The 15263-nt window shown below is 48.3% G+C and overlaps 1 protein-coding gene across 4 annotated transcripts in view; it reads left to right on the top strand.

The window, feature by feature from the left end:
• Window positions 1-15263, top strand: part of Myo16 (myosin XVI) — a 524203-nt gene that overhangs the window by 472059 nt on the left and 36881 nt on the right. For all 4 annotated transcript variants that reach the window (XM_004663404.3, XM_045145894.1, XM_045145893.1 and 1 more), the window contains one exon: window positions 5328-5489. In XM_004663404.3, coding sequence (XP_004663461.2) covers window positions 5328-5489 — 162 coding nt within the window. The remainder of the gene's footprint in view (window positions 1-5327; window positions 5490-15263) is intronic.

Here is a 15263-nt window from a genome sequence, read left to right as displayed (position 1 = left end):
TCTTGAGGCGGCCACTCCACCCAGCACAACACTCAGGCCTGAAGAGGGACACAGCAAGTTCTTCACCCGCCTTCTTCTGGCCATATTCATGAATTGCACGTTGTTCACTGGTGGAAATGAACATCTGACGCACCCGATGGTTTTGTAAGTGAAAGGTAACATTGTGGAAAGAATGATAGAATGATTTGTGTGGGAATGGTTAAATGCAGACATGGGTGTGAACTATAAAGCTATGCCTAATCTTAAAATCAGTACAACTTCTTGTATCTAAAAAAAAAAAAGAATTACTACAGAATTTTTAATTTGTAAACCAACTTTGTTCCCTTTAAGCAGTTTATGTACTCAGAAAAGCTTCTCATGTGCAACTCAGGAAACTGAGGCAGGAAGATCTCTAAGGGTTCCAGGCCAGAAGTCCTTCAGCTGTGGGCTGTCACTCAAAGTCTGTAAGTCTGCAAGGAAGGAGTCAAGCCAGCCAGCAGCACAGAGGCTCACGTGAGGAGGAGAGTCCATGTGACGTGACCCATGTGTTCATTCCTAAACTTGGCAGATGTCCAGTCATCTCTGCTGTCTCTTCCGGACACCTCAGTGTGTGCTCTAAGCCCCTGACATTCATTTCACCCTCTTGCCACTCCACCACGTGAGCGTCTGAGAGACTGCTTCTCGAATTCACTGATTTCACATCCTTCCCCCTGGGGCCATCATATTCCTCCACACAGGCATTCTGTCCTTCAGATGACCGCTAGAGCCTTCCATGCCCCGGACTGTTGCTGCCTTTTCTGAGGTTGGAATATATACAACTATAGGGAGGTGAGCTTCTGTAAGAAAAATTACAACACTGGCCAGTGAAGACTTAGGGAATGAACATTTATTTAAAATGAGAAACCAAAGCAAATATGCTCTTGAAAGACCCAGTGGGTAGGAAACTACTGGCGGTCACCTGTGCCAGAGCTGATGTGTAATCAGCGTCCACTCAAGGGGTTCCTGGTCATTCTGTCTGTCCATCAAGATCCAGAGTCACTCACTTGCTAACTGTCACCACACTGTCATCAATGTCCTATTGTTAGGTGTAGTAAAGCAACAAAGTAAGATTCTGAAGAACCGAATCATACAGACCTTGTGTGTTGACAACTGCTAAGATGATGGCAAAAACATAAAATCTCCACGTGGGTCAGGCATCCATCTCAAATAGCCATAGGAATTTGCTCCAGCAAGTTAACACGCTGAGGTACAAAACAAACCTCTGCTGTCCTACCTATGGCTTGGAAAAATGTTCCCCTCATTCAGTGAGATACTTTCCTTGCCTTGTAATTTTACTTAAGTAGAGATTGAAACTCAAAGGCATATTATTAGGCCTAAAAGTTCTTTCATACACTTTCCAATCATCTCCTGGTCATGGGGAGAAATTATCACCTGTGCGATTGATTACCCCACCCCGACGTGCTTTGACTTCTCAGCTCGTAATTCATACCTGCTTTATAGTTGCAGGAAATGTAGTTCCTGCAAACAGGCAAAACCTTCCTTTTGTCCCTTCCTTCCCTTTCATTTCCTTTTTCTTTTTTCTTTTTGTGTGTGCTTCGAGACAGGGTCTTGCTGTGTAGCTCTGGCAGACCGACTGCTCATCACGTAGCCAAGACTGGCCTCGACTCGAATTCTGCCTTTGCCCCTGAAGTGCTAGGACACAGACGTGTGCCACCACACCTGGCTCTCCCCTTTCTTTCAGCCAGTATTTATTGAATGCCGTCCCACATGTCCGGCCTTGGGGACACATCAAAAGATGTGTTTGAACTCAAGCTGCCACCATTCCAGAGAAAAGAGGCGGATCCGAAGGTGCCTGTGAGGACTGGGGAGAAATGGCCCTGGCCTGGTATGGTGGTCCAGGAGGCCTTCCTGCTGGGGGGGGCAGAGCCCCAACATGCGTGGAGCCCTGCTCTGACCTGCAGCTGTGATCCTGGGGGCCAGGGCACAGGGAAGCTAAGGGGCCGGGAAGAAGAGAGGCAGGTCAGGGAGGGCCCTCTTCATGTCGGGACACGATGGAATCTTAGTCCAAACGAGCCTAGTTGTCATAGGCTCTAGTGGAATGTGGCAAACCGACGTTCTAGGTCAAGGACATCTTGGTCTGGAGCCATGCTGGGCATTATAAGAAATCTTGCTATGTCCATAGCCTCCACCCTCTCCAGGTGCCAGTTACCCATACCCTAACTATGACACTAAAGTCTGTCTCCAGATACTGTCCTTTGAACACCCAGATTCAGTGATCACCACAGTGAGACCAACAGAGGTTAAACCCCTCCCTGCCCGACCTCAAAGACCTCATCTTGAAAACGGGTGTAACCATGCTCTTGGGAACTGTTACAGCGCGTGACACAAAGTGTGCCATCCAGCCTGGACCTGGCCCCCAACACACTCAGGAAGTAGTGATCATTGTAAAAGAAGTGGGGACTGTTACCGTGCATTGTCCCTCTGGTATCTTGCACTGTGGAGGACTGTCCCTCAGTCCCATCCACAGCCAGCCTGAGATCTATGCTTAAAGAAAAATGCAGGCGACCCTAACAGGCAATGTAAGGATTCCAGCCTGACCTGGATGCATGCACATGCACTGGCTACAATTGAACCTGCTGAATGGAAATATAAAAATATCTTAAAGCTTTCCTAGAAACAAGGAAGGCTTTAACTATAACTTCAATATGTCCCTTTTTTGTAAGATAGAAATCAACCATGAGGAGAGCCTGCATTGAGAATTTATTCCAAGGGTCCTCAAGGTATCAAAACTGTCTATGGGCACCAGACGGAGCAAGACTCTTCCTGTTTACCCTGAGCTCAGTCACCAATCCAGGCCCTTGGGAATCCTTCCATTCCCCTGACATTGGAGCTTCCACTACCTCCTGGTGGGGTCCCTTGCCAACACTGGTGTTTCCATGGGCACTTCTTGGAGCCCATGCGCCTGGCTTATCAGGGTGTCACTGCCTGGTAGTGGGGAAGGCAAGTTCTTTGTCCTGTCTCAGAGTCATCCTCTGTACCCATAGCTTCTCCCGCCTCCTCTTGAGCTGAAATGCCCCTGTGTGGGAACACTGCTGGACCCGTGTTCCCTAAGAAACACCCCATCAGCGTTCTCCTCCCGGGAGCTCTCCTCACGTGCGTGTCTCTGCTTGTCGGAGGTCCTGCCCTTGCCCGAAGGTGAGCTCCAAGCTGCAGGACCGACGGTGTTCTCTTGACCATCTCAGCTCTGAAAAAGTCTGGCATGTAGCATGTAGATGGACTGGATGATGAAAACAAAATGGACCCGGCTATACGCAGCCGTGAGCACGTGAGCGTCCGATGAACCAGCTTCAGAGTTCGTTCTTGTGCGAGGAAGGCAGCCACTGAGGGCTCGCTGGGGTGTTTGAACAAAATGCCTTCTGCTGGGGTTTGAAGATACGGTCAAGTTTAAATTACATTTAATTACTAAAGATCAAAAATGCATGTTCCTGTGGGACACCATGTGATGCTTCCTCCCTTCCTTCCTCCCTTTTTCCATCTCTGTTCTTCCTTCTTCCCTCCTTCCTTCCTTCCTTTTCTCCTTCCTACATTTCCCTTCTCTTCTTTCCTCCCTGCCTCCCTTCTTTCCTTCTAGCCTTTTCTCTCATTCCTTTCCGGCCCCGCACCCCTCCTTACTTACATCTCACTTCTTTAAATTTGAGAAAATAGTAATTCATTCCAAAAGTTAAGAATAAAAATGACGGTGTGTCTTTTCCTGGGAAAAATACTGAACAGTAAGAAGAGAGTCAAGGTGAAGCGCTGTTCTTACACTCCCAGCAGGACTGGTGTCTCTGCTAACCCAGGCCTGGGACGTGGCGGTCCGCGAAGCAAACCACACTCATGCAAGTGATGGCGGCTCGCCCCTTCGATAAGTTGTCAGCTCAAGCTTTGGATGGTCAGGATTCTCTGCCTGCCAGCCAGATGGAAGAAGCCAGCACCAGTCAGTGGCATAGCTCCGGAGAGGAACTCCTAGGAAAGCAAGGGTTTATCCCAGGTGCACCTGCCCTGTCTCAGAGGGAAACTGAGGCAGGTGGGGGCAAGAGTCACACTAGCACAGTGAGGGGATGAGGGCTTGTTACCTTTAACCTGCATATCCTCAGCTGAGGAGCACCCCGCAGCCATGGGGCCCTGCCTCGGGGAGACCGCCCCACAGCCATGGGGCCCTGCCTCGGGGAGACCGCCCCACAGCCATGGGGTCCTGCCTCGGGGAGACCGCCCCACAGCCATGGGGCCCTGCCTCGGGGAGACCGCCCCACAGCCATGGGGCCCTGCCTCGGGGAGACCGCCCCACAGCCATGGGGGGCCTGCCTCGGGGAGACCGCCCCACAGCCATGGGGGTCCTGCCTCGGGGAGACCGCCCCACAGCCATGGGGGCCTGCCTCGGGGAGACCGCCCCACAGCCATGGGGGCCTGCCTCGGGGAGACCGCCCCACAGCCATGGGGTTGCATTGCCCTTACATTTGTCAGTGTTTGCTTCATGATGCTACATAGCTTTTAAAAGCTTTCATTTGACTCTAGCTGAATTTTCAATAATTACTTCTATGTTTATACATATATTTGAGAATACTCAATTATAGGAGCATAAATTAAATGTTCTAAAGTAATTATTTCAGTGAATAGGGTGTATTTTACTGCATTTGAAGTTTAGTTTTCTAAAAACTATTGTTAATAATTTTCTAATCATGTTAAACATGTTTATTTTTTATAAAGCTATAAGGTTGTCACACTATTTTTAATTTTTTTTCATGTGGGAACTCAATGTCTTTTCCAGACAGGAAATATGATAAGCTGTTTGACCTGTATCAAAAATTTTGATTAAATATGTTTGGAAATACAAATTATGAAATTTATTTTATAGGAGGTGAGAAACTCAAACGTAATGTGTCCCTTTGTGGTTTTTTAGTATTTTTATTTATGTGTTTGAGAGAGAGAAAGATGCAGATAGTGAGGGAGGGAATGGGTTCACCAGGGTCTCCATCCACTGCAAACAAATTTCAGATGTATATGCCACCTTGTGCATCTGGCCTACGTGTGTACGGGGGAATCAAACCTGGGTCCTTAAGCTTAGCATGCAAGTGCCTTAACCATTAAGCTATTTGTCCATACCAATGCTTTCCCTTTATGTTTAACATTTGTTTGGCAACAGCTGGTGAATATTACATACACCACAGATTTCAGAAATGATTACTGTATTTATGTTAAGCATAGCTAATATTTGATTTCATAAATTAAATTATTATTTTCCAATGTTTTATTCAAATATTTAGTACATTTTACCATATGAGAATAATCTTTTCTAAAATTTATTTTAGGTTTTGAGACTAACATGAACCTAACTAGCAGGGATGATCCTAATATACCAGAAATTGCTTCGGAGACTCAAGATAGAAATGCAAACAGCCATCATGGAACTCCATTATCCAACACACTGTCCAGTGCCGTAGCTGCTGAAAATGGAAACTCTGTCTCGAATGGTAAGCAGTGTCCATCTCAGAAGTGAATGGGTGAGGGGTTTCCGCTATATCAACCTTTTGGGGCTAACAGCACTTGCTGTGCAAACATGAGGGCCTGGTTTGATTTCGCAGCACCCATATAAACTGCTAGAAATGATCACACATGCCTGTGTCCCCAGGCCTGAGGAGCAGAGACCAGAGAATCTCTGGGGCTCACTGGTAATAAGAAAGAAAGAGAGAGAGAGAAAAAGAAAGAGAAAGAACAAAGGAAAGAAAGAAAGAAGGGAGAGAGAAAGAAGGGAGGAAGGGAGGGAGGGAGGGAGGGAGGGAGGAAGAAGAGAAAAAGGAGGGGAGGAGGAGAGAGGAAGACAAAGGAAGGAAGGGAGGGAGGGAGGGAGGGAGGGAGGGAGGGAGGAAGAAGAGAAAAAGGAGGGGAGGAGGAGAGAGGAAGACAAAGGAAGGAAGGGAGGGAGGGAGGGAGGGAGGGAGGGAGGGAGGGAGGGAGGGAGGGAGGAAGGAAGGAAGGAAGGAAGGAAGGAAGGAAGGAAGGAAGGAAGGAAGGAAGGAAGGAAGGAAGGAAGGAAGGAAGGACGGGCAATTCCAAGCACAATGAGAAGTTAGTTCCATCTCAAGGAAGCAAACGGATGAGCAATGAAGGAAGTCACCTGACATTCTACTCTGGCCTTTGCAGGTATGCATACAGGGCACATGCATCTGCACACGTGCAAGCACCACAGTATTACACATATGCAAAAGCATGAAGCAGGCTTAGAAGTAGAATGTAAACTGTATTAGCATTAGCATGGGCACTTGTTGCTTGTGTTAAAAAGGAAGAACTGCATTCACTGCTTTCTGCCTTTTCAGAGATTTGATAAGATGTTAGTGTATAGGAGCCAATATAAAGTAGATCTCATAATGAAAAGATATTTTTAAATTAATTTTTTCTCATAACTAAGAAATGAGAAGGGAGTTAATACTGAGGGGATGCTAATGCCATAGTGACTGAGGTGGTCAAATGCTTAAGTGTGGTGGTTTGAATTAGTTGTCCCTCATAAACTCATTGGTTCCGAATGCTTGGTCCCAGTTGATGACAGTTTGGGAACTGGATCCTTGCTGGTGGAGGTATGCTGCCAGGGGCAGGCTTATGGGTGTTACAGCCAGCTTCCCCTTGACAGTGTTCGGCTCACACTCTGCTGTGGTGTTCCACCTGCTGCGGCAGAGGTGATGTCCAGCCTCTACCCATTCCTACTTTTCCCCGCCATCATGGGGCTTCCTCTCGAGTCTGCAAACCAAGATCAATCCTTTCCTCCCATCATTTGCTTTTGGCTGGGTGCTTTGTGCCAGCCATGAGAAGGTAATTGCAGCAGTAAAATTGGTACCAAGACTGGAGTCATTGCTGCTGGAAACTTGACCAGTTTTTGTACTTTGGAACTGGTTTGCGGGAGTGTGGAAGGGTGGAAACCTTGGTGTAAGAGCCGCTGTGCAACGCTGTGATCAGTTTGATGCACCGTTCTGGCCACAATGAAAAGCTTGAATGTAGTGAGAACTATGGACTGTGAGGTTTGGCTTATGAGGGTGAGAAAGAGCTTTGCTTGGATTGGGCTCAAAGCTTGCTGTGTTCTGTCTGCCTGTGTCTGGAGAATATATGCAGGGTTATTCTGCATAGCAGACTTGATATGGCACAAAGAGAAAGAAATGAAGCTTCAGGCTAACGACAACCATTCCATTCAACTGCAGATGTTTGAGAGATTATAAGCGTTGAGATTGAGCCAGCTGCTCTACGTTGGGTCAGCAGGAAAAATGTGGACTCTTTTCAAAGTGTAAGGAGTCTAAATATTGAAGGAGTACCTACTGTGAAATCAGCTTCATTCTCCCTTGGATTAACAATTTTGGTAGCCCACCTGGTACTCTGGAGTAGAACAAATGCAGGAAAGAAAGGGCCATTAGATTTTCAGTATGGTTTATTGTTTTGGAAATGGTTATGGGCAAAGGAAGCCAGAGTTTTTGGAAGCTCCTGCATAAAGGGCCAATGGAGCTATGAGGATGAACTAGGGTTCAAGTGGATTCCCTCAGGACTTTGAGAATGAGAGGGCTACCAAGGAAAGCAGCCAGCTTGGGATGACTGTTCCCCAGGCTGTGACTAGCCCAGCTGAAGGGGTGACAGTGGAACAGCAGAGACTGGTTACAGATGTCACATTTGAAGCTATGAACTTTGATTCTTGCCTTGTTTATTTTAGATCTTGTATTGGTTAAATTTTCCTTGTTATGCTAAATGTCATATTTTATAGTATGAGTGCTTATTCTGTGCCATTTTTAAAAAATTTGTGTAAGTTTGGTTTTACAGACTAACAATTGAAAGATCTTGGACAATGGGTATATTTGAACGGCATGCAGATTGATAAAAACGATGGGGGCCTTTACAGTTTAGCTGAATGCTTTGCACTTTACATCATGGATGGGCATGGGATTATTGGAGCCAGGAACAAAATGTGATCATTTGAATTAAGTTTCTCCCATAAACTCACGTGTTCTGGATGATAGGTCCCCAGCTGAGGGCAGTTTGGGAGTTGGATCCTGTTGGAGTCGGTATGTTGGGGGGTGTATCTGTGCTCTAGCCAGGTCCCCTTGCCAGTGTCTGGCGCACTGTCCTGCCGCTGTCGTCCACTTGGTGCTGGCCAGCCTCTGCTCATGCCATCTTTTCCCCCGCCATCATAGAGTGGCCCCTCCGATTCATAAGCCAATGTAAACCCTTTCCTCCCACAAGCTGCTCGTGGTCATGTGCTTTTTGCCAGCAGCTCGACTGTAACTGCCACAAGGCTCACACACACCTGCTAGAACATGGCTGAGGTAGTTTATTTGTAAGCACAAGACACTGCAGATGAGTCCAGCATCCTCGGGCTGGGGCTGGGTTGTGTTACTATCCGCTGCTCTCTGTTCACCTGACTACCTACAAAACGGAGGGGTTAGTGCAACCAGTGGTGCCATTCAAGGCTGGGCATGGCTGAGGTGAGGTTTCTCCTGACACACCAAAGCAGCCATCTGCCAAGGCTGTAGTCGTCTTGAGGCCCAGCTGCTTCGGTCAGCTCACTCTCATGGTTAAAGGTCAGCGCCCTGGGGCAACTAAGTCTTTCTTTGACATGAGCAGACACTGTAGCAAATGTGATGGCTGAGTTCAGATCCCCAGAGCCCACATAAAGCCGGGCACGGCGGCCCACACCTGTAATCCCAGCTGTCCTGTGGCAAGACGGGGGCTGGAGACAGGAGAATCCCCAGAGGCTCGCTGGCTAGTGAGCATGGTGCATGCAGCAGTGAACAAGAGACCCTGCCTCATCAAGGTGGAAGGCGGGGACTGAGAGAGGAGTTTGTGCTCCAGCCTTCCAGGCCTGCTACAGGATATGTGTACTGTACTCACAGACACTGACTATGCATGCACAAACAAGCGAGAGAGGGAGAGAGGGAGGGAGGGGGGGAGGGAGGGAGGAATGGAGGGAGGGAGGGAGGAAGAGGGAGAGAGACAGGGAGCAAAGCATGCAAAACTAGGAAAGCTAAATAATCTGTAAACATTAAATTAGCTCAATTCCTCATTGAATATCTTCTTACAAGAAAAATTCTAGGTCCAAATACTTTCTGGGATGAATCTTCCCAAAAATCTAAGGATGGATAAATCCAGTGTGTTGTACAGACTCTCTCAGATCCTGCCTTGCCTGTGGGATAGTGTGAATGCAAAAGGAGTAGGGGAAAGATTACATAGGCCCCAGCTCACATGAACAGCCACTTACCTTGAGATACAGCTGTCCTCCTAGGGCTCCAGGGAGCACAGCAGCTATCACCCATGCCGGGGAAGGGTGACACTGAGCCAGCTTACTCTGTGCACACCAGCAGTCTCGGGGAGATTACAGTCTTAACGCCAAATGAAAGGATAATAAGACTTGGGCTGGGAAGATGGCTCAGTGGTCGGAGCACTGGTGTGCAAGCATGACAGTGTGAGGGCGTGGTTCAGCCCGAGTTCTATCAGCAGCCACGTCAACAGCTGGCCGGAGCCGAGAACGCCTGAGACCCCCGATCTGAGGGGAGTGGAATCAGGAGACTGGCTGGGCCTGCTGGTCACCCAGCCTGACCAGCAATGGCAGCTTCAGGCTCAGGGAGACACTTCAGCTCATGAAAAGAGGAGGATGACTGACAGCCGAGGACACCTGATACTCTTCTCTGGCCTCTACACATGTGCACGGGACATGGGCCTCTGCACATACACACGTGTATACCACACATGCACATTCTACACAGATACTCTATATTGATCATAATAAAGTATCTCTTTTTCGCATAACAGAGGAAAATAGTTCTTATAGGATAGAAAAGAATATGGCTGTAAAGAACATAGAAAAATCCACATATTGGAAGAAAAGATTTTCAGCACATTTAATCAACCAAGGGTTTTATTCAGAGTTTTTCATTTACAAAACACAACTGAATAGAAGTTTGGACTGCAGAGAGCAGGAAGCTGCCCATAAGCAGTTTTCAGTATGCTCCCATGCACCCTGCAGAACTTCACATGACCAGCACGGGTCATGAAGTCCCAGGGAGGGCCTCCCGGGAGAGGCAGGGCCCAGGCCCCCTCACAGGAGACAGAGCCCAGCCTGCTCTGAGAACAGCCAGGCGCCCAGGGAGCTTACTATGTTCTGCTTCAGGACGTCATAGTAGTTATGGCCTATAGTCAAAAACAAACAATGCAAAGAGGACACAAGGCAGGAAGGCGACTTCCCTTCACCCATTGCACTCATCGGCTTAGAGGCAAAAGGCCCGTCCTGGGAAACGTCTCTAGAAAACATCACAGAGAAAGAGCACTTGCCACTTAACCACCGAGGCGTCTCAGGCCCCGCCAAGCTAGACCCCCGAGCCCGTGTCAGGTGAGCTGGTGTGGTGGCCATGTGCAAGTTACCCCTCTTGGGGGGACAGAGACCCAAGAGTGACGGGGCGTTCTGTCTGACAGCACTCCACGTTGATGGAGAGACTCCACTTCAAGGAAAGAAATAAATAGAGGAGCAGCAAGGGGACACATGCGTGTTCATGGGGTGTGTGCATCTGCACATACACGTGCAAACACCACACATCACACACGCCATCCCACACACACGCTCCACCTGCACATGTAACTAGTTAATACAGAAATTAAATCAAGTCCTTCGCATGTCTGGCTTCCAAATTCCGGCATCTCGTGACAGTATGAACATGCAGACGGGTCTTGAGTAAGTTCCACATTGCTGGGAAAATCTTTCACCCAGTCACAGTTGATGGGAGGAAGGGGTTTATTTCAAGCTCACAGATCCAGAGGGAGTTCCATCAGTGGTAGAAGAAGTTGGCCGTCTGTCCCAGATCCAAGCAGAGAGAAACCACCAAAGAGCCAGCCCCATATGCGAGCGAGAACCGCCTGAGCTCAGCCTGCTCTCGGCTCACCTTGGGGCTGGACCCCAGGGTATGTACCCAGTGACACCTGCTCCAACGAGGTGTCTGGAGACCAAGTTATACATTTGGTTTTAATAAAACACCTCAGTCTATGGGATTACCACAACAGGGTTATAATCCCCCACCCTTAAGTCCCCACAGGGATCAGATTTTAAAGTAAATCTGATTTTGTGTTGTCATTAAAACTCAAGAGTTATGCTCGCAGAGAGACAGTTAAGGGGCTGGGCAGATGGCTCGGCGGGTTAAGAGCTTGCTACATAAGCGTACAGACCTGAGCCAGATCCCTGGAACCTATGTAGAGGGCAGGCATGGAAATTTGTATGCCTGTAATCCCAGGGAGGAGGAGGCGGGGTGTCCCACGGCTGCTGTCTACACAGTCTACTGACCCCCCGAGCTCCAGCTTCTGTGAGAAAGCTTGTCTCACAAAATAATGTGGTTAGTATCCGAAGGGGACACCTAATGTCGGCCTCTGGCCGCTGCATGCACGGGCACTCCTTACACAAGCAACAACAACAACAAAAATCAAATCAGAATTCAGTCTCTTACAGCAGCTAGGCACGGCAATGCAGAGGGACTTTTGTGGACACTATGAATTTCTGATGCCTGACACCTTCTCTGGGGCTAGTGTCCAAGGGCCTCAGTTCACACTTGCTGTTAGAAACAGTGGTACATGCTGTAAAAAGTGAGCCAGGGAAAGCTGCGCAGAGGGTAGAGCGGAGACATAACCTCCCGGGTCGCCTCCACACGTGACCTACTACCGGTCACCAAACGCGTCTGGTGCTTTCTAGCCGAGGTCCATCATACACACGCACAGTACTGTGAATGCTCTTTCCAAATAAAGGCACAAGAAGAAAGTCAATGTCTGCAATAATTGAAAATTCTAAACAAGTCAAAATAGTGCTATTTTATAGGAAATGATTTCTCTTTTGTGTGCCAGGATCTGCATGCTACCCTGTTTCCAAGAAATCATTATGTTTGTTCATTTGCTGAGATACAGTTATGTGTGGGTAATTGCAGTGATCACTTACTTTAATTGCTATTATTTTGCTGATGTGAACACACACTTGGATCTTTTTTAGTATACTTAATTATTCCTTGGACATGTGGCTATTTATCATTAGATTAGAGAGCCATTTTTAGTGTGAATATAAAGATGTTTATTTTGAGGGGAAGCAGAGATATAAAACTTCAATGAGGATGTTTTACGGTCAGTATGATTTTCTTTCTTGCTGCTTGATGAATATACATCCTATTGCTAAGCATTGGGAAAAGAATGATTAAAGAATAGAACCGTTTGGTTTGAATTTTCTTATCTCTTGATGAAGTTGGTCTCTTTTTCCATTTGCATTGCACTCACTCCCCCCTCCCCCGCAGCACCGTGGGGTCACCTCACTCTGGGGAGACGTTGAGCTCGGGACCGTGACCACACACTCTGTGTGCTTTGTCCTGCTTGCAGTGCCATGTTGATGTCGACACAGTGGGGCCCAATCCACACACATCAGGAAACGCAACAGTGTAGCTCTCGTGAGGCACGTCTGCAGAGAGAGCCACTGGCCGGGGAACCGGGTTAGAACCCACGGCAAGCACGCAAGCACGGGGACATGCGCCCCGCGGCTCTGCTGGCAGGACGTGCGCGGGCTCTTGGCAGCCCGGGCTCCGCCACTCGCCATAAAGCCCAGGAGGGCAAGCTCCAGTTGACAGCGAGTACTTGGCAGCTGTCACGTGGAGCATCAGAGGGTGCCTTTGCTAAGGAGGAACTCTCCACAGGCACTTACCAAGCCCTGCCCACTCCTCAATCAGAAGCATTTCAAAGTCAGAGTAAATTGTATCTGACTTGAATCCCATTCGATTAACTTTTCCCACAGCACTAGGAGCATCAGAGCTGAAACCAGTGGATTGAGTTGATCCTCCCCCATTTCTTCTACCGCCTCGGGGATGAAACCAGTGGATTGAGTTGATCCTCCCCCATTTCTTCTACCGCCTCGGGGATGAAACCAGTGGATTGAGTTGATCCTCCCCCATTTCTTCTACCGCCTCGGGGATGAAACCAGTGGATTGAGTTGATCCTCCCCCATTTCTTCTACCGCCTCGGGGATGAAACCAGTGGATTGAGTTGATCCTTCCCCATTTCTTGTACTGACTCAGGGCTGAAACCAGTGGTTTGAGTTGATCCTTCCCCATTTCTTGTGCTGCCTCAGGGCAGAAACCAATGCATTGAATTGATCTTTCCCCATTTCTTATACTGCGTCAGGGCTGAAACTAATGGATTGAGTTGATCCTACCCTGGTTCTTGTACTGTGACCTTGTTGCTGGTGCATACTGGTCATTCTGTGGGGGCTTCAAATCCCAGACCTCATGCAATAGTGCATCCACCATAGGCATGCTACTAAACCTTTAAGCTTCCAAATTTTCTCATCTTAAAAAGGGGATGATGTAGCTGGGGAGATGTCTCAGTGGTTAAAGGGTTCATTTCCCCAGTACCCATGTAAAGCCAGATGCACAAATTGATGCAAGCCTCTGGAGTTCATTTGCTTGCCGGAGGCCCTTGGACGCCCATACTCATTCTCTTTCTGTCTGGCTCTTTCTCTCTGTCTCTGTCTCCTAAATAAATAAATAAAATACTGATTTTAAATGTTAGTAATGGCACTGAGGATGAAGGTGCCACATCTGAGTTAGTCTTCAGTGAGCATTGCATGATAAGATATAAGGTAGTGACCAACTTCTCCTAGACGAGAGAGGCCATCCCACTAGGCAGTTCTCTATGATTCATGTATACCTAGAATATAGTGCACAGGGAGACACATATTAGATATGGGCACCATTTTGGTGGTCTATACTGTCACTTAGGGCAATTATAGACATTATAATTTGAAGTTCCTGGAATAAATAGAAATAAAGCTATGCAATTAGAATTCAGGGGAGGGTGTTTTCTACCTAAGTTGGAGGTTTCGATGTAAGAAAAAGGCAGGGGGCTGGAGAGATGGCTTAGCGGTTAAGCGCTTGCCTGTGAAGCCTAAGGACCCCGGTTCGAGGCTCGGTTCCCCAGGTCCCACATTAGCCAGATGCACAAGGGGGCGCACGCGTCTGGAGTTGGTTTGCAGAGGCTGGAAGCCCTGGCGCGCCCATTCTCTCTCTCTCCCTCTATCTGTCTTTCTCTCTGTGTCTGTCGCTCTCAAATAAATAAATTAAAAAAAAAAAAAAAGAAAAAGGCAGGATGACGGGGATTTCAATATAAGAGAAAGGGAATCCTAGGGGCAGTGGCATGCCAGGCACCTCAACATCTGTAAAACTCCAACTGCACGTGTGCATCATGCTGTGTGGGGAGTGAGGGCTTAACACGTGTGTGAGCAGTGGGACAGCGCTCACCAAAGGGACACACTGGATCGCTAGTAACAAGTGTCACACGAGCTAACAGACCGTGAGGACCGTGTCACCTTGCACAGGCTGGGCGCTCTCACAGCCTGGGGTTCTGATGGGTCCTTGTGGGAGATGCAGGCATTCAGAGGGAGCAGGATTTAAACCAGAGGGGAGCACATTTCTACAAATTTCCCTGTGTATCTGTGCAGGCAGGTGAGCGGGCTCTTTCGACAGGGAGGGTAAGAAAATAAGATAGAAAAGAAACTTCAGTGAAGGGCACAAAGCAGACTGGGGAGATAGCTCAGTCGGTAGGAGGGCTTCCATAAATGTGAGGACCCGATTTGCTGTGAGCTCAGTTCCCCAGCACCCACATAAAGAGCTGGGTGTTGCTACACATGCCTGTAACACCAGTGCTGTAGGGAGCAGCCATTCTGACCAAGAACAGCAGGTCCATGCTCTGAGAACTTCATCTCAGGGAACAAGCAGAACAGCTGACAGCTGACAACGCCTGGTGTTCTCCTCTGCCTACACACACACATACACACACACACACACATACACACACACACACACACTCACCCAGCACCAGACATCCACAAGCACAAGCGCAGGGCGCAGTGCCTTGACGGCTGATTTCCAGTCTCTGAAATGGACGTTCTTGTTTGGGAGAACACCATCTATTGTTTTTGAAGAACGTACGCAGTCCACGTGGTGGTTAGTAATGATTGTCAGCTTGACAGGATCCAGCATCACCTCAAGGACAAACCTCTGGGCACATAGGTGAGGAAGCTTTTAGACTGGGTAGTTGAGGTGGGCAGATGCACCCTGAGGGCAGCGTCGTCCCATGGGCTTGGCCTCAGCCACAGACAGAGGGGAAGGGCGCTGAGCCTCAGCGTGCATCTCTCCCTGCTTCTTGACCATCTGCCTCACATTCCTGCCCCCATTGACTTGCTTACCATGATGGACTGTGTGCTC

Source organism: Jaculus jaculus, chromosome 3 (genome assembly GCF_020740685.1).
Source record: "Jaculus jaculus isolate mJacJac1 chromosome 3, mJacJac1.mat.Y.cur, whole genome shotgun sequence".
Classification (NCBI taxonomy): Eukaryota; Metazoa; Chordata; class Mammalia; order Rodentia; family Dipodidae; genus Jaculus; species Jaculus jaculus.
Note: the sequence above shows the minus strand (reverse complement) of the source record. Positions and strands in the feature narration are given on the sequence as shown.